The 26,641-nt window shown below is 44.4% G+C and overlaps 1 protein-coding gene across 1 annotated transcript in view; it reads right to left on the bottom strand.

Moving 5' to 3' along the window:
• Positions 1-679: 679 nt before the first annotated feature.
• Positions 680-26,641, bottom strand: part of MYO1F (myosin IF) — a 46,736-nt gene continuing 20,774 nt past the window's right edge. The window contains exons 7-28 of the mRNA XM_074301223.1: positions 25,990-26,121; positions 25,223-25,357; positions 24,541-24,673; positions 24,191-24,387; positions 20,725-20,805; positions 20,408-20,494; positions 18,907-18,993; positions 18,122-18,289; positions 17,234-17,319; positions 16,764-16,845; positions 15,481-15,587; positions 15,170-15,268; positions 14,780-14,924; positions 13,695-13,809; positions 13,407-13,576; positions 12,049-12,194; positions 9,513-9,659; positions 8,532-8,680; positions 8,253-8,330; positions 3,947-4,142; positions 3,531-3,700; positions 680-2,771 (exon numbers count right to left, since the gene is read on the bottom strand). Of these exons, the coding sequence (XP_074157324.1) occupies positions 2,695-2,771; positions 3,531-3,700; positions 3,947-4,142; positions 8,253-8,330; positions 8,532-8,680; positions 9,513-9,659; positions 12,049-12,194; positions 13,407-13,576; positions 13,695-13,809; positions 14,780-14,924; positions 15,170-15,268; positions 15,481-15,587; positions 16,764-16,845; positions 17,234-17,319; positions 18,122-18,289; positions 18,907-18,993; positions 20,408-20,494; positions 20,725-20,805; positions 24,191-24,387; positions 24,541-24,673; positions 25,223-25,357; positions 25,990-26,121 (2,787 nt within the window). The 3' untranslated portion in view covers positions 680-2,694. The remainder of the gene's footprint in view (positions 2,772-3,530; positions 3,701-3,946; positions 4,143-8,252; positions 8,331-8,531; positions 8,681-9,512; positions 9,660-12,048; positions 12,195-13,406; positions 13,577-13,694; positions 13,810-14,779; positions 14,925-15,169; positions 15,269-15,480; positions 15,588-16,763; positions 16,846-17,233; positions 17,320-18,121; positions 18,290-18,906; positions 18,994-20,407; positions 20,495-20,724; positions 20,806-24,190; positions 24,388-24,540; positions 24,674-25,222; positions 25,358-25,989; positions 26,122-26,641) is intronic.

The raw sequence follows: 26,641 nt of genomic DNA, 5'->3' as shown, positions 1-26,641 counted from the left end.
AGAACTTTTGTTTTCTGAATATTGACTGAAGCTTAATTTTTCTTTCTTCCTTCCTCCCTTCTTCCCTTCTTTCTTCCTCCCTTCTTTCCTTCCTCCCTCCCTCCCTCCTTTCCTTCCTTCCTTCCTTTTTTAATCTTCTTACACAAAATGATGAATATGGAACTGTTTTAGATGAGTGCACATATGTAGTCTAACATCAGGTTCCTTTCTATCTCAGTGGGGAGAATGGAGGGAGGTATAGAATTTGAACTTTTTTTTAAATGTTAAAAATCATTGTACGTATAGTTGGGGGAAGGACAAAATATATAGTTGGGGGAAGGACAAAATATGATTTTTAAAAAGATAATAGAAGTGGGGCAGCTAGGTGGCGCAGTGAATAGAGCACCAGCCCTGAAATCAGGAGTACCTGAGTTCAAATTTGACCTCAGATACTTAGATGTCCTAGCTGTGAGACTCTAGGCAAGTCACTTAACCCCAATTGCCTCAGCAAAAAAAAAAAAAAAAAAAAAAGTTAATAGAATCGAGGGGAATTTTAGAAGAAAAGTGGTTAACAGAGGCATTCATGGCATTCAGCTGATGGGATCCTAGGCCTCCATAATAACAACAATTTTATCACCATTGCATGAGATGCCAGATGATAGTTTCATAGCAATTAATACTCAAAGAAAGCTGTGTCTTCTCTGTTTAAGAAAACTTTATTAATCACAGGGAGAACCAAGAACTAGGGTGACTGAAAATAGTCAGCAGGGACAACTAGAGTAGAGATTAGCACCTGACAAAGAACAGCTTAGAGCAGACTAGAAGGGTACAGATTTACCAGGAAGCAGTATGATCACACCAGGGGGAGATGATGGTGGCTTTGGAGTGTCAAGAGCATGAATTTCCCTTCCCAGAATATGTTCCTTGCTCCCATATTCCCCTTTTGCGGAGATGCAGCCTGATAAATGCTCCCATAAGGGCGTAGTCACAGCCACTGAAGACTTAGAAAAGAAAGTTCTTGCCACCCAAATCCTTGACCCTGCCAGATGGTTCATTGTCAAGAACTGATGACGTTTTTTTTTTTTTTTGTTTTTTTTTTAAATAAGTGAAAATTACATTAAAGAAGCTGATGCAGTCTAAGGACCATGGGATTTTTCCATCATAGCTAAAACCTTCCACATGTATTGTTTCCACCATTAAAATGGGAGTGTAACATTGGGAAATATCTTATTTTTCTATTTGTATCCCAAATATTTAGCTCAGTGCTTTGCACATAGTCAAGCACATAATAAATTCTTTATTCCTTCCTTTATTTAGGTGCCCTTTGCTCCCCAAAGTGATTACGTATTCCCCCTGTGTGAAAACTCCACATGTAATTCTTGTGAAAGCCCCACTCTTTTTGCTGAGTCATATGTATTTGTGGGAAAGGGATCTCATGGTGGAAGGGAACAATGTTTTATCACCTTATTTACTGTTTAATGCTTTGTTATTGGGTCATTTGGCTTGCTGGAAAAAGTAAAATATGCTGGTGGGGGCTTTAGCAAAAGTTTAGCAAAGATCCTTGCTTTTAAAATAAAATAGAACTTGGTGTAGCTAAGTGAGATTCTATGGTGAAGGGGCCCCCATGGGCTACTATTTTTATGCTACAAATTTTTGAAAATACTTTGTAAATCTGAATAGTCTATAGAATTCTGGGTCTGTAGACACTCACAGGTTCATAGGATTTAAAATTGGAAGGGATCTTACAGGTCGTTGAGTCCAATGTCCTTCAGATAGGGTAAAAGCCCCCCAAATCAGAAGGGTTTTACCCGAAGGAGATAAAAGCAATATTTTCCTGAGTGGTAGAATGGGAAGAACACTGGAATTATAGTAAGAGAACCAAGTTCAGATCCCAGCTCTGCCACTGATGTGCTAGATGATCTTGGGTCTCTTCCACTTTGGGTCTCAATTTCTCCATCTGCAGCAGGAGAATTTGAGCTTGATGATCTCTCAGGCCCCTGCTGTGGTCTTGAGCCTGGGCACTCAGGGATTTGGAATCACATTTGCTATCAGGATAATTAGCATTCAGTGATTTAAGGCTTGCAAAGTATTAGTTAGATTTTCTTCAGATCCTCACAACCAATCTGAGAGGTAGGTAGTCTTAATATCCCCATTTTACAGTTGAGGAAACTGAGGCAAACAGATTAAAAGGCTTGTCCAGGGTCACACAGCTAGTCTCTGAGGCAGGCTTGAGTTCAGGCTACCTGCTGTATGGCTTATGAAGGAAGACACTACGCCATGTCCTGTCTGTTAGTAGACACACTGTTTGAGTTCTTCCTTTAATGGCTCTCCAATCCCTCGTCCTTGTTCTTTCTGTTCTCACCCCCAAACTCCAGGTTTTATCCTGGAAGAGTCTGGTCAGCAAGAGATCTATCCTGCCTGCCCTGCTCCTCCTCCCTGAGGAAGGACAGGTATTTGGCTTCTCTTGGCAAGACCCTGGGAAAGAGGGCAGGAGTCAGTAAGGGAAAGAGAAATTTCTTGGGGGACTCAGTTCTTCATGGAAAAAAACAGAGGCCTCAAGGGACCCTCATAGCTGCCAGGTTTCTGAGACTTTCGTGGCATGGAAGAAGACAAGATGGGGGTCCCAGCTCCCCCCAGAAGAGGTTTGGAGCAGAGATGGGGCAGGTATTAAGGGCTGGAAAAAATTCCATTTGGAGTCGCAGATTTCCTGGGGTCTTAGATCTTTTCCACGTAGTTTCCAGGGAAAAGGCCCTCTTGGCCATGCAAGCGGCCTTTCCACCAACCTGATGGATCTGCAAAGAAGAAACAAAGGCCTGAGTGAGCCCCTAGCCTGGTCTTTAGTCCAATCCTTTGAGCACAGGCCATGTGGCGGCTTGTGTGCAGGTTTTTTTTCTGACTCATTCTCTGATGAACTGTGGAGTTCAATTCTTTCTCTCTCTGTGCCTCAGTTTCCTTCTCTGTAAAATGAGGGGGCTGAAGGACGTAGGAAGGAAGGGAACATTTTATTAAGCACTTATCATGTGCCAGATACAGGGATAAGTGCTCAAGTAATCGCCACAACAATGCTGGGAGGTGGGTGCAGGATCTGAGACAGAGAAAGGTTAAATGACTTAGGACCCCAGCTCATATGTATCTGAGGCTGGAACCGAACACAGACCTAGGCCTCTGCCCACTGGATCACCCAGCAGAAGTAGAAGATTTTTTTTTTCCCACTGAGGTAATTGGAGTTAAGTGACTTGCCCAGGGTCACATAGCTAGAAAATATTAAGTGTCTGAGATCATATTTGAACTCAGGTCCTCCTGACTGCAGGGCTGGTGCTCTATCCACTGCACCACCCAGCTGCCCCCCCCCCCCAAGTAGATGATTTCTAAGGCTTCTCCCAGCAATAAAATCCCCTAAGGATATCCTTAGCCCTTGGGGTGAGTCTGCCTCTTGAGAAACAGTAGAGTGAGAAAACAAGAGCAATATTCAAGTTCCCATGGAATGGGGGCCAATTGGTGGAGGGATGCCCACCCGGCAATCCCACCAATTCCCACCAGCACCTACATACCCTCCAGTAGGATGTCGATGACCTCGTTGACATTGAAGCTCAACTCATCCACATCTTGGCCCACGTACTGATAAAGGGCACGACACCGGGGACCGGGCATTCGGGGCTGAGGCTTGGGCCTTCCCACCCCTGGCACAGGCCTCTGCCCAATGCTTCGCTTTCTCTGCATCCTGTAATGAGCACAGATGCCGGGCTGCTTGTGGGAAGCAGCAAGACAGGGAAGGGCCCTCATCCCACCAAGAAGACAGGGTAGCCATGAGAGGCACAGCAAGGGGATGTTTCTGTAGGGACTTGCTAGGGGTCACCCTGTCCCTCTGATTCCTTCCTGTTCCTATTCCTAGAGTCCCTAGGTATAGAATAGGGGTATACTTAGATGTTTATAAATGTCATCTTTTGGGAATGATGCTGGAACCTACCCAGCCATCCCCTGATCAGGCACATTGAGGAATTCCATGTTGTGTTCAGAGGGAGGTCGTTTGTGGGGCCGTCGGCTCCCCCCCAGAGCTGTGGCAGGAGGGCCCCGATGCACCCGTGGGCTATTCCCCATTGACATCTGTTCCAAGGGTGAGGGACCTCTGTGGGCCAGGTGGGGAGCCCTATTCTGAGTTGTCCCTGCAAAAAAAGAGAGAAGGTGTTAGGGGCAGGGAACAGCAATGAGAATGTGGGAAACTCTGGGGACGTTGGCTAAGATAAACTAGCCACAAAACACAAATTTTAGGGACATTCAAAACCATGGGATAGCTGTTGAGAACTTGGTTAAGAGGACAGAAACTTCACAGACATAGAGTTAGAAAAAGATATGAATCATACTATTGTTCATCCTCCATTCTTAAAGAGGACCAGTGACATCATGGAGCTACTGTCATGATTTCTGAGTGAATTGGATTTAATTTCTTTCTCCAGTCATTGAAGCCCAGTGTCAAGGCAAAAGTCAAGATGACTGGTGATAGCCCAGGATGCAGTGGGTGACCTTGGAGGGTTTTTTGGGGGGTGGGGTAGGTGAGGCAGTTGGGATTAAGTGACTTGTCCAGAGCATTTCCACTTTATTATTTGCTTGCATTTTTGTTTTCCTTCCCAGGTTATTTTACCTTCTTTCTAAATCCGATTTCTCTTGTGAAGCAAGATAACTATATAAATATGTATACATATATTGGATTTAACATATATTTTAACATATTTAACATGTATGGGACTACCTGCCATTTAGGGGAGAGGATGGGAGGAAGCAGGGGAAAAGTGGGAACAGAAGGTTTTGCAAGGGTCAGTGTTGAAAAATTACCCATAAATATGTTCTGTCAATAAAAAGCCTATAATAATAATAATAAAAGTAACTTGTCCAGGGCCACACAGCTAGTAAGTGTTAAGTGTCTGAGGCCGAATTTGAATTCAGGTCCTCTGGATTTCAAGCCTGGTTCTTTATTCATTGCACCTCCAGCTGCCCTGACTGACCTTCCCAAATTAAGGTCTTTCCCATCTTTAAGGTAGTCTGAGGCAATGCCCATTCAATGATTAAGGGTAGTTTAAAACTGAGATAAAAGATTGCCAATTTGCTTCACACAAGAATCAGCCTCCCAGTTTCTTGCCAGAATAGGAAATCTTTACTTACTGTGAGTCATCAAAACCCAAACAGTCAAGAGAGGCTTAGGTGAGGACCTCTTATTGGCCATTTAATGAAAGTCAGATGATTTGGGCAAGGGCTTAGTCCCATGGAGCCATTAGAATCACAATGGATTTTTAAAAGTCTGTTTTTTCAGAGCTATATTTCAAGAGATCATAAATGGAAATTGTATGGGACAAAAAGCAAATTGTCCCAGCTTTTTGAAAGTAACTAAATAAATAAAAAAAAAAATTATACAGATTAGAAGGTAGAAAACATGGACTTTGAAGATAGGAATTGTGGGAAAAGAATGAAACATCACTAATATTTGGCTCTTCCATTCCACTCACATAAACACTACTCCTAGTTCAAGTTTTCATTCATTCCCTCATATCTGGGTTATTGCAAGAATCTCCTAACTTCCAGCTTCTTCATACTTCAATCCATTTTTCACCCAGCAGCCAATTTACTTCACTGTATATGGCACATTAGCCAAACCATGAAGTTGATTGTTCTCCATTTTCATCCCGACTTCCCAAAATCCACCTCCCATCCCTGGAATTCACTGAGACTTCTAGCTACAAGCATATTTTCTCTTCATTAATGTTCTTTTGTGGATTCATGATTAAAAATGCTATTCACATCCAGAGGGGGAAAAAATATACTGTTTTTCACTTTTAGATTTTTTTTCATGTTTTTTTTCTGTTTCTTCTTTTATAATATAACAAAATATAGAAATGTTTTACATGATTACACATTTATAATTTAAATTCTATTGCTAATCATCTCAGGGAGGATGGAAATAGAGGGAAGAAAAAAAATTGGCATTCAAAATTGAAACAAAAAAGGAGGGGGACAGCTCAATGGAACAGTTCATAAAGCACAAGCCCTGGAATCAGGAGGACTTGAGTTCACTTAACATTTAATAGCTGTGTGACCCTGGGCTGTTCGGGTGCCATATGTTGTGGTGCGAGAGCCACCTGCCAGTGGCTGCTGGAGGTCTAACTCAGACCTGTAGGATGCTGTATCACAACATTGGGCAATTCACTTAAGCTCAATTGACTTGCCAAAAAATAAAAAGAGAAGGTTCAAAATTGTCTTTATATATAATTTAAAATATATATTATTTGAAAAAATTGTACAAAAATTTAAAATATTATTTAAAAAACCCTAAATGTTCCTTTGTTATGAAAGTGAAGCGGGTTGTGGTTCCTTTAAGAAACCATATTTCCTATTGATCTGTGATCCCTAGTAAAGTCTCAGCCCCTCCTGGGGAAGGCATATCCTCCCCAGATAAGTTATCTTTCCAGTTATCTATTTTTCACAGAAAAGGCTGGGGCCTTTGATTTAATTACAAATCCTGGTCAAAAGCACCCCTTTGAAGTGTTGTTAATTCCAATAGGAGATGCAGGCTGTCCCCAGCCCCCACTGGGTCTGACCTGCTTGGGCTGTCCCAGCCCCCACCAAGACAACCAATGTAATAGCTTCCATCAACTAAAGTCTTAGCAGATGGAGCTTGGCAGCTCCCTTTGCCACCAGGATCTTCTGTCCACTGAGAACTGCATTCTCAGTGCAAAATTCCATTTTCCATAGATCTGCTACTATAAAAGTCAGTCTCTTGGTAAACTGATTTCTAGCTAACAATAGACTTTCATTTTGCAACTAATAATTCGGGAATGAGTGAATTCTTTCACTTCTAAAACCTGCGGCTGATTTAAAGGGGATTCTTAACAAATTTTTTTTTTTATAGCCACTAATCTAGACCACTCAAACAGCATCAAAAGATGCTTAATAAAAGCTTGGTGACTTAATGTCCGACTCTCAGGACCTCCCCTTCGCCTCTTCATTGTCTCTCTTTAAACATTTTAATTTTTTTTCAATAACAAAAATTTATCTTCTCTCTTACTTCCTTCCATCTTGAAAAAGGAAGAAAAATAAAGCTTTTATAATAAATATGTATGATCAGGAACAACAAATTCTTGCTTTAGGCATTAGTTGCAGCACGTCACCTGACCTCTCTAAGCCTGAATTCTGTCAACAATAAAGTAAGGATCTTAAAAAAACATTTACATTTTGAAAATAAAAAGCTTCAATTAAAAAAAAAAATTCACACTGCCTAGCTGAAAGAAGAAAAAGTGGTGAAGTTTTCCTTTGTAAATCTTCAGCTGCTCCAGAAATAGGAGATTTGTTTTGTTCTTCAGTCCAGATTGATTTCATTGGTATAAGAAACTCAGGCTTATTGTTTGTACTTTGTGGTCTTAGAAAGTTGCCTAATTCACAGGATTATGATACTGCTTGCTCAGGGGTTTTACAGATAGTATGTGGTGGAAGTCTCAGGTCTTTCTGATTCTGATTCTGATTCTGTCTACCAGGTCATGCTGAACAGTTATTATTATTGGTGTAGTAACAAAAGAGGGCCTTTATCCACATTCCATCTAACACTATCTGAACGACTTTTACTTGTAATCCTCAGTTTCTTCATCTAGAAAATAGGGGTCATATGTTCATACTACGTAGCTCACAAAGTTGTCATGAGGGAAGCACTGTGGAAGCATTTGAGTGCATAGAAATGGGAACTGTTATTATTATAATTATTATCTCTAATGGGCCTGGTCATTAAATTACCCAAATAATTATTTGGGTAAGAGAAGGCCGCCCAATGGCTTTGGCATCTGGGGAACCAGGTACAAGTTTCAGCTCTGCCATTTACTAGGTGACCCTACATAAGGATCACTAGGGTTAGGAAGCCATCCTCTTTTGGGTCTCTGCTTTCTCACTTATAGAGTGAGGGGGCTGAATTTATAGTACATTGGCCAGACCATGGGATTTGGGGTCAAATTTCAGCTCTGCAACCAACTCTCTAAATGACCGTGGACAAATTATTTTTGAACTTTCATTTGTAACATCATAGAGTTGGATTCAGTTAACTCTAAAATTCAGTCTCATTTTGTTTCTATTTGACTCTGAGGACAGAGTGGGGACAGAGTTAGATTAGTTGGGGCCATGACAGCAGGACAGATCCTGGAGGGAAGCTAGGGTTAAGAGAGAGAGAGCAGGGAGGAAGCTGAGGCAGATGGAGTTTGGATGATGTCCTGCCAAGGATGGAGAAGTCACAGGGTCCTCACCTCTAGAGGGAGCTGGGGTTGATCGGACTGGTGCTGGTCTCCTCCTCTGGCCTTGTGGAGGGCCTTTCTTTGTTGGCTCTGCAAGGGAAAGGGCTAGAGTTCAAAGCTCCATCCCCTAACTGATTTCCTTGTGAGAAGGCAGCCGCGGAGGCCCTAAGGACACTTATCTTTGCTGGGAGGTCTTCGCTTGGTTTTCTCTCTCTCCTCCAGGGCCCTCCACATCCCCTGCCTCTTTACTTTGTTTAGCCCAGCCTAGCCTGGCTTCCCCCAGATACTCACTGGAGTTTTTAGGAAGTCCGTCACTGATGCTGATCATCAGGTTCTTGCCACTTGCTTTGAGGGTAGCCACTTCTCCTGGACCTCGGGAGAAAGTGATGGTCCGGGTTCCTCCTCCACCCCAGCCTTCCTTCTTCACCCGGAACTGTAGTCTAATAGAAGGAGATGAGAAAGTCGGGGAGAGACACCCAGGCAACTTCTGCCCTTATTTGTTTTACCTCCCCCATCCTCCTCCACTCTTCCCATCCCCTCTGCTGTGTTCCTCGACACCTTCAGAGACCCAATAAGTGAAGAAGAGAACGGAGGAAGAGAATAAATATTTGTTAAGCACCTACTATGTGCCCTGGACTGTGCTTACACTTTACAGGTATTTTCTCATCTGATCCTCACAACAATCTTGAGAAATAGTTTCTACTATTATCACCATTTTACAGTTGAAGAAACTGAGACCAACAGAAGCTAAGTGGCTTGCCCAGGACCCCACAGGTATGTAGCAAATGTCTGAATCTACATCTGAGGTCTTCTTCCTGATTCCAGGCCTGGGACTTTACCATTGCACCATCTAGCTGCGTTGGAATGATCTTGTAAAGGTCATTTTTTTTTCTTAGAAATTACTGTCCTCACTGATAATTCAGGGATGGGTAAAGATGGCTTTTAAAATAGAGTAGGGCTCAGAAAAAGTAATGAAGGGGAAAGGAAGAAAGATTAATGTTATCATTGCCAAGATCATAGATCTAGTGCAGGGAGAAGGGACAGTAGAAGCCATCAAACTCCACTCCCATTTTGTAGATGAGGAACTGAGGTGCAGTTTAAGTGATTTGCCTAAGGTAGGATATATGAAGTAGGATTTGAACCTGGACTCCCCCAATTCCCAGTCTGCTGCCCTGTCCATTACACCACACCCCAACAGGAGATTGGACAGTTATTGTTAGTGATCCAACATGGGTCCCAGAGCCAGCCCCAACCGGCCCTCACCCCACCTACGTGTCATCGAAGGTCAGGGTCAGGGTGTTGTGAGTGATTTCTTGGAAACGCTTGCACAGGAGGCTGATGAGTTCTGTTTTGAAAATACTTTCCAGGAAGCTGTCTGCCCCGGTTTCATGGAGGACAAAGAAGTCATCCTGTCTGGTGCTAGAAGGAGACAAAGACAAAGGAGTGAAGGGTTTTGAAGGTCACAGGGGGGGAAGAAAGGAAGGAGAGGAAGCTTTAAGCATCGAGGCGTGCAGTGGTTGGAACTACAAATTTGCTTCAGCATAGTGTGGTCCAAACAGTGCTAGACTGATTCAGGACACCAGATTTGAATCCCATCCCAAAGAGAAGGGTCACCTTCTCAGAGCCTCCTTTCTGTATAGCTTCTAGCTCCCTAGCTGAGGTCTCTGTAATCCCTCCATCTAGTAAAGCTTTATTATTGTTCCCAGAAACTAGAAGCTGGAAGGGACTGGAGAAGTCATTCTAGTGACCCAAACTTGACCAAAAGTCCTCTCTGCAACAGGCCTAACAAATGGTGTATCCCAAGCCAGGGAATCAATCAACACTTATTATTGAAAAGTCAAACAAGTCCTAGCCTCAAAGAGCTCACATTGTATCAGGAGAGGCAACATGTATATAGATAGGTCAATACAAAATAGATAGGAACCAATGGGTGGGGCTTGGATTAATCTTAGATTAATTTTAGTCTTGGCTTTGGTCTGCTGCTAGCTAGAACCGTGAACTTGAACGGGTTCTCCCTATCTCTGTTTCCCTGTTCTATGCATTCTGATGTTGTCCTTCAGGAACAAAATGACATCACTTTGTTCGAGTTGAGTTACAGTGTGTCTGGCTGGTAGATCAGACCAATACAAGCTCGGAATGCTCTGCCACAGGTCAGACACAAATAGACTCTATCAACACTTGAGGGGCTTCTCTAACTTTGTACATCTTGCCTTTCTTCTGAGCTAATTCAATTCTGCTTTGCTCACAGAGCACGGCATCTTTTCTGAGGAGGGCAGTCCTGTGCCAGGTCCTCCCACGTCCTATGATCGATTCTAAAGTTAACAATATTTTATTTTTCCAAATACATGCAGAGATAGTCTTCAACATTCACTTTTGCAAAACTTTATGTTCCAAATTTTCTCCCCTTCTCCCTCTCTTCCCCCTCTCCAAGACAAGCCATCTGATATAGGTTATACATGTGCAATTCTTTGAAATCTCAATTCTTAAGGGAGACATTGAGAGTTCCTTGTATTGTTTTTTTCCATTCTGTCCAAGAGTCTCTTCTCTGGTTCTTTCCAGCTTTAATATTCTTACATGCTAAGATTCCTGACATATTCTCAAGGCTAAAGTCCCTTCCAAATCTGAGTCTCGGCTTTGTTCCTAATCCAAATGGCATGTCTGAATTCTGTTTTAAGTTTTTACATCCCTTTCAGCCCTGAAATTTTACGACCTAAAGTCCTCTCCAGCCCTACTGTTTTCTGAAGTACTGTCCAGTTATGACATTCTGTGTTTTCCATTGTAAGGTCTATTCCAGCTCTTGTATTCAATAATTGTAAATGGGAGTGAGGAGAGACTGGAAAGGGGCAGCCTACATGGCAGAGAAAGGAAGCTTTTTGAGGGCAGGGAGTGTTTCATCTTTATATTTGTCTTCTCCGCCCGCCTGCTCTTCAGCACACTGCCTGCTTCTAGAAGGTTCTTAATTAGTGTTTGTGGATTGATGGATTCTGGGGATAGAACAGGAGAAGGTGGGAATCATAGAATGGTTTGGAATTGGAGGGGATTTGAGAAGGATCGTTGAGCTCTAGCTCCTCTTTTTACAGATGAGAAAACATAAATGGCAAATATCTGAGACAGAATCGGAACTCAGATCTTCCTGGCCCAAGTCTGGGGCTCTATTCATGCTACCAAACTGGAGAGAGACGTGACATAGTGAAAAAGAACCTGGCATTTAGTGCCCAGAGACCTGGTTCAAGTCTCAATTATGCTCTTGATTTGCAGTGAGAACCTGGCTAAGTTCCTTTCTCCATGGGGCCCTCAGTTTCCCCACCTGTAAAGCAAAGGAGACCAAATGAATGCTCTCCAAAGTCCCAGCTCTCAATTTATATTCCTGTAATCTAAGGTGTGACTGATAGGGATGAGGATGGGATGGGAGGAAATAAACATTTATATAGCATATACTATATGCATAAGCATTATATAGCATCTACCACATGTGTAAGCATTTATATAATACCTACTACATGCATAAGCATTTATATAGCACTTACTACATACAAAATACTCTACAAATATTATCTCATCTGATATTCATAACTATCATGTGAAGTATCTCCTTTTTATAGTTAGAGAAACTGAAGTAGACATGGTTAAGTGATTTGCACAACCAGGTGCAAACTCAGGTTTTCTTAATACCAGATCCCGTGCTCTATCACATCATGGGCTGCCACTAGAACCTTACCTCAAGTCCTGATCCCTGGGCTACAGAAAGGCCCCAAGCAGTAGAAAAAGGGTGGGGAAGAGATGTAGGCAAATGGACAGCTGAGCTCACCTGAGTGAGACCCCCCGGAGGGCCTGGATTTCTATTTTCTTCTTCAGAACCTCTTGAATCTGTCCCTTCTCTGGACCCTTCTTTACTTTCTCCCGCCCGATCACATACACATACTTAGGGGTCAGAATCAGGTCCCGCTTGATGGGCTGTGGGGAAAAACAGGTACTCCATGGGTGTGGGGATGGGGAATGGGCAGGCATAGGGAGGTGAGAAGGGCTATCTGATGACCATGTGGAGGCAATTCAGTAGAAAGAGGCCTAAGAAGACTTGAGTTCAAATTCTATGACCATGGACAAGTTAGTTAACCTCCCTCAATCTCAGTAATCTCATCTGTAAAATAAGATATTAATCTGTAAAGTCTCTACCTCTTGGGGTTGTTGTGGAGTAACGGTGCCTTGTAATTCTTTTTAAAAGTTCTGCAAAAATATGAGTTACCATCATCATCATCATCATCATGGGGGCTTCTGGGTGAAGGAGGGTGCAGGAGTTAGAAGCTCCTATGCTCTTGAGCTTTAAGAAGCTTTAGAAGTCATTGAGGCACATATCGTCATCTTACAGATAAGGAAACTGAGTCACATAGAGATCAAGTGACTCCCTCAGAATCACAGAGACTATAAATGGTCTGGGACTCAGGCTCAGGTCTTCTGTATTGGGAAAACTGAACAGGGAAACTAGAAGGAACTGGGGAGGCTGTAAGTGTGATACTTGAGTCTAGAGGGATTATGTATTGGGGAATCTCATTAGGGGAACTAGAAGGAATGGGAAAGGGGGGTGAGTGGAATACCTGAGTCTATGAAGATTTTATATTGGGGGCAGCTAGGTGCGTAGTAGATAGAGCACCAGTCCTGAAGTCAGGAGGACCTGAGTTCAAATTTGACTTCAGCCACTTAACATTTCCTAGCTGAGTGACCCTGGGCAATTAACCCAAATTGCTTCAGCACGAAAAAAAATGTCTATATTGGGAAATCTGAGTAAGGAAACAAGAAAGAATTGGGGGGTATGAGTGGAACACCTGAATCTACAGAGATTCTGTAGTGGGGGATTTAGTAGGAACTAAAGAAAGTGGAAGGTATAAGTGAGATATCTGAGTCTACAGGGATTCTCTATTGGGAAATCCGAACTAAAAAGAATGGGAAGGCACAAGTAGAATACCTGAGTCTATAGGGAAGTTGGGGGCTGAGTTGCCTGTAGCTGGCCCTGGGGTGGGTGGGGTTTTTGAGGACCCCCTGAGGGGCTCTGGGTCTGGGGGGATTCCAGGAGTCAGGATATGATGAATCTACCTGGCTTTGGTGGTGAGCACTTGTGTTTTGGGAATGAGAGGTCTGGATTGGTCCAGGGCATGAGCAGGGCTGTCTCACCTTGAAGCGTCTGTCATACTTGGTGATGGAGTCTGCAAAATCTACCCGTTCACGCTTGGTCAGAAACTGGCGAAGCTCCGGCCTGGACTCCAGCCCCAGGTAGTCGCCCACAAAGTTTCTGTTGATGCTGTTCCTTCTCCTTTCCTTCTTGTTTAACAGGATATTGGAGGCTGTGGGGGCCCAGGATGCAGGATCTCAAGGCTTGGGCCCACAGAGCTCAGAGCCTTCAATCCCCCCTCATCCGGTGAGTGCTGAGCATGTCTGTCCCACACTTCTCCCGTGTCTTACCTTCCTCCCTCATTTGCTCATATCTTCTCACGGCTACATGGCGTCTCCAGGCTTTCTGAATGGTGCGGGCAAAGCCATCAAACTTACGTTCTCGCATTTCTTCCAGCAGAAAGAGCTTGGGGGAGAGAGAGGAAAAGGGTCTGAGGGAGACGGGCAGAAGCTACCCCAAGCCGGACATCCTCACCCTATCTGGAAGGGCCCAAGGCTGCTTCTCCCCAGGAGGAAAGGGATCCAAACTGGGATTTCCCTCTTTCCGCTTTGAACCGTCCCATTCCTCCATCTCTGAAGCCCAGCCATCCTTCCTTTTCTTCCCTTTTCAAGCCTGCTGCACCCTTTACTTCATTCCCCCTGTGAGATAACATATAAAAGCCCTTTGCCACTCTTAAAGGTGGCTTTGTGGCTTGGTTAAAGTGCCGGTCTAGTAAACAGGAGATCCTGGGTTCAAATCCCAATGAGGCCTTCTTTGCCTTTGAATAGCTAAGTGGTGCAATGGAGAGAGTACTGGTCCTGCAGTCAGGAAGACACATATGAGCTGTGTGACTTTGGACAAATCAATTAATCTGTTGCCTCATCTATAAAATGAATTAAAGAAGGAAATGGCAAACCATTCCAGTATCTTTGTTAAGAAAATCCCACATGGGTTCACGAAGAGTCGGGTACGGCTGATATGGTTGAACCACAGCAAAATGTCTATTATTACTTTCACATTTAAGCCACAATCATGGGTTATACATAGATTACAAAGATTCCCCAAGCTCTGTGTATGTGCATGGAGACAGTCACATAAAATGACAAATAAGAACTATGTGGCTTGCTCACGTATATGACCGCACATGGACATTCACAAATCCATTGGAGTGTGAGCTCCTGGAAGGCAGGGACTACTTTTTGCCTCTTTGCATCCCTGATCATACCAGGCCTTTTATAAATGTTGACTGATTGATTAACTGACAAGGATCACCCGTGTCACCCAGTTCACATCACACAACCATCATTTATACGATTCAACAAGCACTCAGGAGGCACCCCTTGTAGTCCGAGTACGGGGCTAAGCTCAGGCACACTTACTGTAAACATACACTTACCGACTCTGGGTTCTTGATGAAGACCTTGGAGCGCCCCATTTGGTACTGATCGGGGTCCATGTTGACAGATCGGAGCAGGTGCTGCACCCCCTGACGTTCATCACCGTACCATCGTGGCCACGTCTCCGGAGTCAGGATGGCGTATCTGGTAGTGTGGGCGTGTGGGCATTGGTCTGAGAGGTAGCTTCTTTCTTAACCTGGTGAGCCTCAGCCTTACCTTATTCCCCACCCCCATTCTAACTGAGGCAGGAGAAAGCAGACCATGGGCTACAGGTTTGGGGACATTTACAGCAGTGTATCATAAGGAATGAATGAAAAAAAACATTTGTGAAGAGCTCATTATGGCCTAAATACTGGGAAGGGGGTTAGGGATTAGGGACAGCCTCTCACCTCTGCAGGAACTTTGAGAAAACTCGGCGGTACGCAAAGCCGGCACGACGGACACGGATATTTTCTTTCAGACCCAGATATTCCACCTGATGCTTCACCCTGGTGTCCGTAAAGGGTCAGGGGAAGTCAATATATAAGAGTGGCTCAACAGGGAACAGAGCCAGAGGAAATGGTCAGGGGGTCAGTGAGGGATAGGAGAATGAGGCAGAAAGTTAAGGGGGTGAGGAAGTGTCCCATAGAGTTATTGTGGACCAGGAGGTCAGGGAAGATGATAATTCTGGCATGGGCAGGTGGCGTGGTGGTCTACTCACCTGCTTTCTTCCCAGTCATGGGGCCTCTTGGTCTCATTGGGCTTAATGCATCGGATATAGTGGGGTGTACACTTCTTCAAAGTGTCCACCAGGTCATTAGCTTGTCTCTGAGAGGACAGAGATGGACATGATTGGATCTAGAGCTTATTTCAATACCTTTCTCCAAGAGCCCCCATATCACATGTTGATATAGCCCCACAAGATAGAGAAGGAAAGAAATAGAGACAGAGACAGAGACAGAAAGAGACACACACATACACTGAGAGACACAGAGAGAGAGAGAGAGAGAGAGAGAGAGAGAGAGAGAGAGAGAGACAGAGAGAGACACACACATATACAGAGAGACACAGAGAGAGACAGAGATAGAGACAGAGAGAGACACACACATATACAGAGAGACACAGAGAGAGAGAGAGACAGAGAGAGACAGAGAGAGAGACAGAGAGAGACACACACACACACAGACACACAGAGAGAGACAGAGATAGAGACAGAGAGAGACACACACACACAGACACATAGAGAGAGACAGAGACAAGAGAGAGAGAAATGACTGGAGACTGCTTGACATTCTGATGCCCTCCTTTTGATACTTTTCACTTTATCAATGACCTTCCTTGAAGAAGTTATGATTTTAATTCTAGTAATTATATTTGCAGGCAAATGACAAATGACACTAGATTGAGGACAGTCTGTAATCTCTCAATGTCTCTGGCCCTCAGGGGATATTAAAAAAAATACCTATAATACTTATCATTTGGGACTGGTATGAAGTTAGAAGGAGATAATATTTGTAATGAGTTTGAGCTTTGTTGAAATGTACTTTCTACAAAGAAGTAGCAATGTTGTGGGATGATCATCTGTGAATGACTTTGCAATTCTCAGCAATTCATATGTGTCTTCTCAATGCAGGGAGGGTTGGGGAGGGAGGAAAGGAGACAATTTGAAACTCAAAGTTTTAAAAACAAATATTAACTAAAGCAAACATTGCTTCACAAGTAACTGGGGAAAATAAAATATTAAATACAATTTTTTAAAAACTTGAGCTTTGCAAACATTAAAAGACTTTATGAATGTTACTATTACTATTATCATTATTACTGAATGGGAATGATGGCTGTTATCATTATCCGGCCTGCTTTGGTCAGGATGAGTAGCATCAGCCATGGCTGGGGGCCTGACTGGTAGGAAATCATGGCCAACATGAGGAGAGAACGTTGGATTTGTGGAAAGGAAGAGAGAGATATTGGGTCCGGAATCTGGATGAGAGAGTTGCTTCTTACCTTGATCTTGGAGCCGGCAGTGCTCGGCCGGCCCTTCTTCTCTGAGTCCAATCTCTCGGGGAAGAGCATTTGAATGAAGGCACTGTGGGATAACACAGGGATTTGGGGCAGTGCCCCTGGCCCTCCTTGCTGCAGAGAGCTCCCCCTCCATCCCTAACTCGTTTGTAGACTCCTGAGTAAATCCTTTACCAGCTCCGGGCCTAAGTTTTCTAGGCCCTATTTGAATTTTGAGTCTCCTTGAATATAGGAGAGGGCCAAGCAGCCTTTCCCTAGCTCTGTTCCCCTCCTGACTTCCCCCACCCCACCATCTTTCAGTCTGTTTTGACTTTGTGTCCTATTCCCTTCCTCTCTCTTCCCAAGACCTCAGCCCTTCCTTGCCCTTGCCTGCCACCCCGCACCGACATCATTGTCCCGGCTCCCGCCTGCCCCCTCCTTCCTCACGCCATCTGGTGCCCACGGCTCCCACTCACTGTTCGCTGCTCTGCATAAGCTCGATGAGGTCTGAGAAGAGAACATCTCGGTTTCGCTCACAGAAACCACTGACATCATAGGAGACCTGAGCACAGATGAGGCAGGAGAAGGCCCTGAGCAACTGGGGGAGCCCAGGGGAAGGTGGGGACTGGAGATGCTGGAATCCTAGGGAAGGGGGAGGCTCTGAGGCCGCTGGCTTCCCAGGACAAGAGGAGTTTCCAGTGGAAAGGAGAAAAGTTTAGGGAGGCCTTGTTTGCCTCAGGGCTGAGCCAGGCCCTCAGCAGTTTTCAAAGCACTTCTCCCACAGCCCAGACAGAAGTTATAGGACAAGTCCTGTTCCTCCTATTTTATAGAAGAGGAAGTTGAGACCTAGACCAGATAGAGGAAGTCCTTAGAATGGGGTTATGATAGCTGTAAGGGTCGGCCTGGCCTTCTGACTGAGCCTGAGCAGCCTGCCTCCCTCCAAATCATAGCACGCACTTGAAAACTCCTTCACAATGACCCTTGGAGGACCCTGCCGGTCTTGCAGTTATGCCCATTTTACAGCTGAGCAAACTGAGGTCCAGAGAGTAGAACTGACGCCCCATATCACTCAGGTGTAAGTAACTAGCTGGGCTTAAATTAGGGTCCTCTCTGAGACCAAATTCAAGTGTTCTTCCCACTATACACTGCTGGGATAGTAAATCTGGGGGTATAGGTGGTGGCTGGGCAAGGGCAGTGGGATGAAGGGCAAAATTCAAACTGAATGAATTTAATTTAGCAAATATTAGGTGTTTACTTAGAAGGAGGAGGCAGTGTCAGGGTACTGCTCGGCTACCTGATAGAGGCTGGGAGAGTCCCGGGAAGAATGAGGAGGGGGGGGTCAGTGTACTGCAGGTAGACTCTACCTTGCCTGCATAGTGGTGGATGATGAAGCCCGAATTCCAGCTGTTGAAGTGCTCGTGGCAGCCCACGGCCCCCTGTAGCTTCTGCAGCAGGGTCTGGTCAGCCCCATCACCCGTGGCGTGCATTGTGGCACACACATCATCCAGTACACTCATGATGCCCGGAGGATTCTGGGACCAGAGAAAAGGCTCAGCCCTCAGGCACATAGCCCTCCCCATCCCCTGGGCAGCCCTTGGCATGGGCAGCCCAAGGACCAAGGCCTGATGAGTTATTTAGAACTGGAAGGGACCCTAGAGGCCATATAGTCCAAAGCCCCCATTCTTGAGGAAGGAAACAGGTCAAAAAAGAGTAAGTTGCCCTAGAATTGGAATTTGAACCCTGGTTCTAGTCCAGATCCAGCATATTCCCCACCATACCACAGGTACGGTGTCCTAATTCCTGCCCAAATCCTGGGAGCTAAACCAGGGATCTTTAGATCTTTATTGAATTAGGTTGTAATACATCTTTTTCTATTCCAACACTGACCTCTTGTGACCTGACCACTGCTTCCTTTGTGATCACTGGCAGCTCTTGTGATCACAGGCTTTGACCCCTGGTGACTTTGTCCTTGACCTAGACTGCTGGGCTGGCAGTCACATTGGAGACAGGAATAATCAATACCCTAAGCTCCCCCTTATCCATGGGACTGTCTGGGAAGAAATAGCCGTCTCCAACAGAGTCCTTTCTCACCAACCCTTTGCCCAACTTGCCCTGCTCTTCATGTGCATAACCCAGGTCCTGGGCTTACCAGTTTGTTCTCAATGAGGTCACACACAACCTTGTTGTTGAAGTATTGGATGGGGCTCCATTTGATGCCTTCCTGAACATATTCCTCCTGGGGAGGGATGGGAGGAAAACAACAATGAATAGGGAACGTATTTTGTCCAGGGAAAGCCAAAGCTGAACGGGGGACCCTGCATGTCTGTGCCCATAGTCAGGAGTGGAGGCCCAAGTCAAGCCTGAAAGGACTTTGAAATACCCTTGGAGGGTATATTGAGCAGAAACCATGTCCCCAGTAGTACTCTCCCATAGGAGCACAATGTTCCATTCAAACCTGGCTGCTTCCTGTAGCCCCTATGTAATACTGTGTCCCCAGACTCAGTGCCTGCCCTTCACACAGGTTGTCTGTCTGAAACGCACCCTTCTCACCTTTGCTTCTAGGGAATCCTGGCTCCTTTCAGGCCCCAATCAAGAGCCATTTACTCCCCAAGGCCTTTCCAGATTCTCCTAACTGTGAGTGCTCCCAAGCAATTTTGAATTTACTTATTTGGGTTGGGATCTTTCTAAGGTATGCTTCTGATCACTCTATTTCCTCCTCTTAATCCTAGGGGCTTCCCATTACCTCCAGAATCAACTCTATAATCCTCTATTTGACTTTTAAAACTTTTCATAACCTGCCCCTTTCCCATACTTTTCTAATCTTTTTAGACTTTACCACCATCCCCCCATCCTTTGTTGTTGTCCTTCGGTCTCTTCCTGACCCCTTTTGGGGTTTTCTTGGCAGAGACACTGGAGTGATGCGCCATTTCCTTCTCCAGCTCATTTTACAAAAGAGGAAACTGAGATAAACAGGGTTAAGTGATTGCTCAGAGGCACACAGCTAGGAAGTGTCTGAGATGGGATAAACTTAGGAAGAGTTCACTTAGCTGCTACTGGTTGTCCCCATCCTGTACTCTGTGATTAGTGACACTGCCTCCTAGCTGTTGGTAATTTGTATAACAAGACTAATTGGTCTCTGGGAATTTTCACTGGACGGTCTCCATGTCTTCTATTCTCTCCTTTTTCACTTCTCCCTCCTGGTTTCTTTCTCCTTCTACAGGAAGCATTTCCCAACCTCCCCCCCTTAATTCCAATGTATTCATTCGACTGATTATCCCAGATTTATCATGTCTCTATCTTGGTCATAAAAGTTTTTTGCATATTGTCTTCCATACTAGACAGTGAGTTCCTTGAGAGTAGGGACTTCTGCCTTTCTTAATATCCCCAGGGCATAAAACAGCACCTGGTACATATAGGTGCTTAAAAAAAAATTGTTAACTCTGCCTGATGCCAGAGTCCCTCTAAGGTACCATTGCTGCCTTTGAAACAAAGTTTAAGGGTATTACTTTTAGGGCAGCTAAATGGCACAGTGGATAGAGTGCCAGCCTTGAAGTCTGGAGGACCTGAGTTCAAATTTGATCTCAGACACTTAACACTTCCTAGCTGTGGGACCTCTGTCTCTTCCTCTCTCCTGGGTACTGGACACTTACCTGTTCGGCCTTCAGTGTCAGCTCAATGAAAATCTGCTGTAGCTTCTCATTCACAAAGTTGATGCAGAACTGCTCAAAGCCATTTCTCTGGGGGCAGGAAGAAGGTCCTGAAGCCATCATCATTCCCTGCTTTCAGCCCACCTTTCCCTCTCCTCCCCTCCCACCCTAATAGGGTGGCATTGAGGACAGTGGGTGAACCTCTGGCTTCTGGGGGATGGGAAGCAAGGGGAACTACAAAGCAGGATGAGAGTAGAGTGGGGGAAAGGGGGCTCTGAGGCCCAAGTTTGGCTCTATCTGTCTACCATGTTGTCTATTACCTGGAATATTTCAAAACCATAGATATCCAGCACTCCAATGCTATATTCTTCTTGTGGCTTCTGCATGGCTCGGTTTATGGCCTATGGAGGGAAGGAACATGGCCCAGGCTGTTAGAGAGGAGGAAATGGGGCTGCCTAGTACTCACAGCCGCTCATCAAAGGGAAGCAATGATGGCCAAGATGATGCACCAAGGTTTTAGTTCCCTTGTCTCTCTCTCTCTCCCTCCCTCCTCTTTACCCCCCCCTCTCTCCTTTCTTCTCCTTCCCCCCATCTCTTCCTCCCCCCCCTTTCCTCATCTCTCTCTCTGTCTTTCCATTTCTCTGTCTCTGTCTCTTTCACTCTCTCTGTCTCTCTGTCTGTCTGTCTCTCCTTCCCCCCATCTCCTCCTTCCCTCCTCTCTTTCCTCATCTCTCTCTGTCTCTATCTTTCCATTTCTCTGTCTCTGTCTCTCTGTGTCTCTCTCTCTCAATAAATTTTTTATTTGTTTAAAACTTAAATATAAAACAAGAAAAGCAAAAGGAACATTTCCATGTATGTAGGAGAAAAAAGGAGAGGATTGAATATAAAGCAATAAATTTCCATTTCAAGAAAACCTGTATAACAAATACTACATGTTGTGTTCAGAGCTGTCTTTTGCTTCCTTCTAGGTTTCTTTTATGTTTTGTGGTGGGTAGAAAATCAGATTTAGAGTCAGAAAAATGTGATTATTGGAGCTCTCAGATACTTTTCAGTTGCTGAACCTCAGTTTCCTCATGTGTAAAGTGGGAATAATAACAGCACCAACATTCATTCAGATGAATGATGAGAGGATCAAATGAAATGATGTAAGTACTGTGTTTTTCAAATTTTAAAGTGCTATATAAATATATATTTTTATTTTTTATTATAGCTTTTTATTTACAAACATTAATGCTATATAAATATTAATTACTATTGACAATAATAATCATAGTAATGGCTTGGAGAGAGGTTTGGGATTTCAGAATTAAGATGATAGTTTAGAGAGGAATGAGAGGGGTCAGCAGAAGATAAGTTTTAGGAGAGAAGGAATGAGATAAGAGAGATCATTGACTCATAGAAAGGATGTCAAAGCTCAGAAACAAGCTAAGGATCATCTGGTAATTTTTTTTTTAATACCGTTTTATTTTCCCCCATTTACATGTATAGATGCTTTTTAACATTCATCTTTTAAAAACTTTGCATTCCAAAATTTCTTTCTTTCCCTTCCCTTCCCCTTCCTTGAGATGGTAACCAATTTGATATAGTTTATACAACCATCCACTAATTTTGCAGATGAGGAAATTGAGGCCCAGGAGGAGTAGCTTGGCTTGTATGTGGATTTCTATGTTTTTCCTACCATTCTTTCTTCCTCCTTTAACATCCACTCTCTTTGTCTAGAGACCATGGGCAAAAGTACTCAAAGGGTATGTATAAGTAGGATGAAAATAATTGTTAACTATTAATAATCATATGAAAAGGGGGCAGCTAGGTGGCGCAGTGGATAGAATACCAGCCCTGAATTCAGGAGGACCCAAGTTCAAATGTGATCTCAGACACTTAACACTTCCTAGCTGTGTGACCCTGGGCAAGTCACTTAACCCCAGCCTCAAGGGGAAAAAAATAATCATATGAAAAATGCTCCAAGTCAATAATAATAAAAGAAATGCAACAAAAACAATAAAAACTTGTACTTATAAAACCCTTTGCAAAGTTTGCAAATCTTTACAGTATCTCATTGCATCCTCACTACAGCTCCATAAAATAAGTGCTATTGGTGGGAACTCAAGCCAGCATGCTCTATACCTAATACCAAAATTCCTTAATCCATTCGGAACCTGTCTCCCCAAATCTTTCCTGACTTTGTTTTTCCAAATTTCCCCCGACTTTGTTTTCCCAAACTTTGTTTTGTCCTTCAGATATCCATGATCTTTCCCTACTCCTTCTTGATCTTATCCTTCAAGAGAAACATCCCAACCATTTGTCAAAACAATTCTCCTGGTTTCTCCTCCCTCCTTCTGTTTATAAAAGTTGCCCCTTCCCAAAATATGGCACAAAATCATAATTCGATTATGTGAGATCTTTACTCATTAATAAAGGTATCTTTTGGCAGGGAGACCACCTTTTTGTGATTCTTCACAATCTTTGCTCTTCTGACCTCATCACGTGCTATATAATTTGGTGCCAAACCCCACACTATAGATCATATCACTAATACCCTCCCTGATTTACAGACCAGGAAATTGGAGTTTAAGTGAATTGCCCTCTTACAGCTAGTAAGTACCTGAGGTAGGATTTGAATTTAGGTCTTTCCACTCCAACTCTAGAATTCTTATCTACTCTAATCACCCAACCCTGTTTCTTTATACACATGACAACAAGAGGGAATATGGGAGGTGTTGTGGAAATATAGACATCCTGGTGCATTGTTGGTGAAACTGTGAATTGGTGCAACCATTTTGGAAAGCAGTTTGGAATTATGCAAAGACAATAACTCAAATGTCCGTATCCTTCTGATTCAGGAATTCTGCTACTAGAATTAAAGAGCCCTTTGATAGAAGCAACTCCCAAAATATCTACAGTAGCACTTTGGATTGAAACAAATAGATGCCCATGGATGGGGGAATGCCTAAATGAGTTGAGATCCATGAATGTAAATGAAATATTACTGAGCTGTGAGAAATGATGTATGTAACGATTACTGAGGAAACTTGGAAAGATTTATATGCAATCAGGCAGAGTGAACAAAGCAGAGCCAAGAAAGCTATCCATATGGTAACTACAATCATATTGATGGAAAGAACTAAAAAAAAAAAAAAAAAAAATGAAAATCACAAATTATAAAAAACAAGCATGACTCAAAAGAAGAGATGAGAGAAGACATCTCACTACCACCACATTGCAGAAATGAGAGGTCCACGAATGTAGGACTTTTAAAATGTATTGATTATTACTATCCTTATTTCTTCCTTCTTTTTCTTCTGTCTTAATTTTTTTTTCTTTCTTTTTTTTTTTAATATTGGGTAGCTCTCTGGAGAGGGGAAAGGGAAGGATACTATGGGAAATTATGGAGATTTTTTTTAAAAAAAAGACATCAATAAAAGCTTTAAAAAAAAAAAAAGTATAAAGACTGTAAAAGTCTCTTATATGCAAGATTCCTTCAGTTCTCATTATCTTGCCTGTTAAGTTTGAAGAGCATCAGCCTACCCCAAACACTGCCTTCAGAAACTAGTGGCCTAGGACTTTCCCTTCTTATACCCCTCATTTAGAATCCTATAGTTCTTTAAGGTTGCAAAGCCTTTTTTTTGCCCATGACCTCATTTGATCCTCCCAAGAGCAGAAACTATTATTGCTGTTTTATGAGTTTCAGTGACTTGCCCACGGTCACCCAGCTTATAGATGGCTCAGTCAACCCCTCCCATGCTCGGTTCCCACAGCCTGACCCCTCTGCTCACCATCGGGACTTACCTCCACCAGGAAATCAAAAAGCCTGGAATAGAGCCCCTTAGCGAGGGCATCTCGAGTGTAGGCGGCCTGCTCCACGCCCAGGGTTACATTAATGGACTCCGTCCGGCCACCCCATCGGCTGTCCATCTTACGGCTAGTTAGTTTGTCTCGGAGACGTCCGCTGTCGATGCCCAGCAAGTAGGCAGGGAAGGCCAGCACTGGGGAAAGGAGGAGGTCCGAGGTCAAGACCACAGCTCCCTGCTCTCCACAGCCTCTTCTCTCTAGAGGTCTTTGCTCTCCTCACCTCTCTGTTGCCCCTTCCCCCATTAGAAACCCTTGCCTTGGGTTCCCCTGCACTCCCGAGCACTCACAGTCTGTACTCTCCACTCTGGCATAGTTCCCCTCTTCGCAGAAGCTAATGTTGCCCAGATGTAGGATTCCAGCCACGATCTGTAGGACCAGCTGCTGGACATTGGGTGGGATTCCGATGACCTGCATGGCATCCTGTGAGCGTGTCCCAAGATGGTCAGTGCCTTTGTTGGGAGCCCCTGATCATGTCCTACTTCCCGTCCCTGCCCATATTCCAACTTTTCCCTTGCCCCCTCCCCTCTGTCTCTGCTCCTGTCTGGACCCAGAGGCCCCTGCCTCTACCCATGTCTGTGTCATTATCTCTGCTTAGCCCCTACCCTCTGACTGACCAGTGTCTGCCATTATATTGCCCCTATTGCTGCCCTCGCCCCAGCCCTTGGCTAGCCTCTGAGGGTATAAGCCAATGCTACTTCCCTTAGCTGACTGAAGAGTAAGGGGTGAATATCAAGGATGCAGAGGTGGAAGATATAGGGGTATAGCTCAAAGATATAGGAGACCTGGCCCAGGAATGGACAGCCCCTTTGGCGTGAGGACATAGCTCCCAGGACAGAACTTCCCCTAGTTTTATATTCTGATATGAATAGAGAAGATGGCTCTGTCCCAGACTGCCACATCTCCCTGTGGGCTCAGCCTAGATGCCAGGGGGAAGAGGGTTAGTGGGAATAAGGGTCACTGGGCCTTTACCAGAGTCTCGTGAAAATCATTGAGGTCGTTGGTTCCATCCACCTTATAGGTGTCAGATTGGTTGAGGTAATAATAGTAGTCAGGGGTCATGATGCCCAGGTTTTGCCGCTGCTCCTGGGAAGCACCTTCTAGCAGCTGATGGAGAGAGGAAAAAATTGGCAGAAAGAATAGAGAGATGGGGGAAGGGAGAAATGGAGGCAAGGCCCTCTATCTGCCGAAACCAGCCCTCTATGTGCCCAGAGTCCTGCATCGGTCAATTCTTAGAACAATCAGTGAAGATGATGGGAGTCTCTCAAGCTAGACACTTAAATCACCCACCAACCTCTCCCCCCTTAGAGTCCTCTACCTCCAGGGGATGTGAATGCATCCTCCAATCTCTTGCTTCCCCAATTCTGGGTCCCAGGATCCTCCCCCACTTCTTTCTTGGCTCTCTGGTTTTCTGCATTACTAACTTTCCCCCCATTGCCTCTACCCACTGGGTCTTGCTTCCCCAGCTGTCAGCATCCAAACCCTTCCCCTGATTTCCTTCACTGCTCACTTCTCCTACTCACCTTCCCTAAATCAGCTTGGACATTTTGCATCCATTTAGTATATATTTATAGATGTACTTGTCTTTCGAGAGCTGGCTTTATTTCACTTATATTTGTACACAAGAACTATTTAACAAATGCTTATCAATCCTTTAACTGATTGGTCCCTGTGGTGTTTTCCAAATCTTTCTCTGTTCCCAGGACCCCACCTTAAGTCCTCTCCCTGTGTCCCCTCACCTGGTAATAGATATGGAAGTTCCTCTCACTCTCGTTCTGTGAGACCACTCTAGATTTCTCCAGGAGGAAGTTGGAGATCTTCCCACCATCTGGCTCCCCTCCTCGACTGAACTGGATCTCAAAGTACTTGCCCTGAGCCCAGAGAGCCAGTCAGTTGCTTGTAGGCCAGTGCGGCTACACATATGTGCATGCGGGAAGGGATCTCTAGAAATAGGACTTTACTGGGGTATCAGGACTAGTGTTGCTGCACATATGTGTATGTGGGAAAGGTTCTCTGGGCTCGGACTTTGGAGCTCATATTTGCTGGGTGTAGGGCTAGAGCTTGTGCAATGCTGTTAGTAATAGGAGTCAGCTAAGCCGGAGCTCCAGATATCCGGGACTTCACTGTCCCTCAAGAGACAGACATGAGATCATAGACTTCCAGCTGAAAGGACCCCATCTCATTTTACAGAGAAAGAGACACACTCAGAGAGGGGAAACATTTGCTCACAGAGCAGAGCTGGGATTAAAACCCAAGTTCTTTGGCTCCAAGATCAAGTGCCTTTCTGCTTTCCTCAAGGAGGAAATAGTTCCTAGGCCCACGCTCAGTACCCTTCTGTTGAGGGACAGGACAGAGGCTTATGACCGGGCTTGGGCAGGGCAGGCTTCAGGG

This window comes from Sminthopsis crassicaudata, chromosome 1, assembly GCF_048593235.1.
Source record: "Sminthopsis crassicaudata isolate SCR6 chromosome 1, ASM4859323v1, whole genome shotgun sequence".
In the NCBI taxonomy this organism is placed as follows: domain Eukaryota; kingdom Metazoa; phylum Chordata; class Mammalia; order Dasyuromorphia; family Dasyuridae; genus Sminthopsis; species Sminthopsis crassicaudata.
The sequence above is the reverse complement of the archived record's forward strand: the minus strand, read 5'-3'. Positions and strand labels throughout refer to the sequence as shown.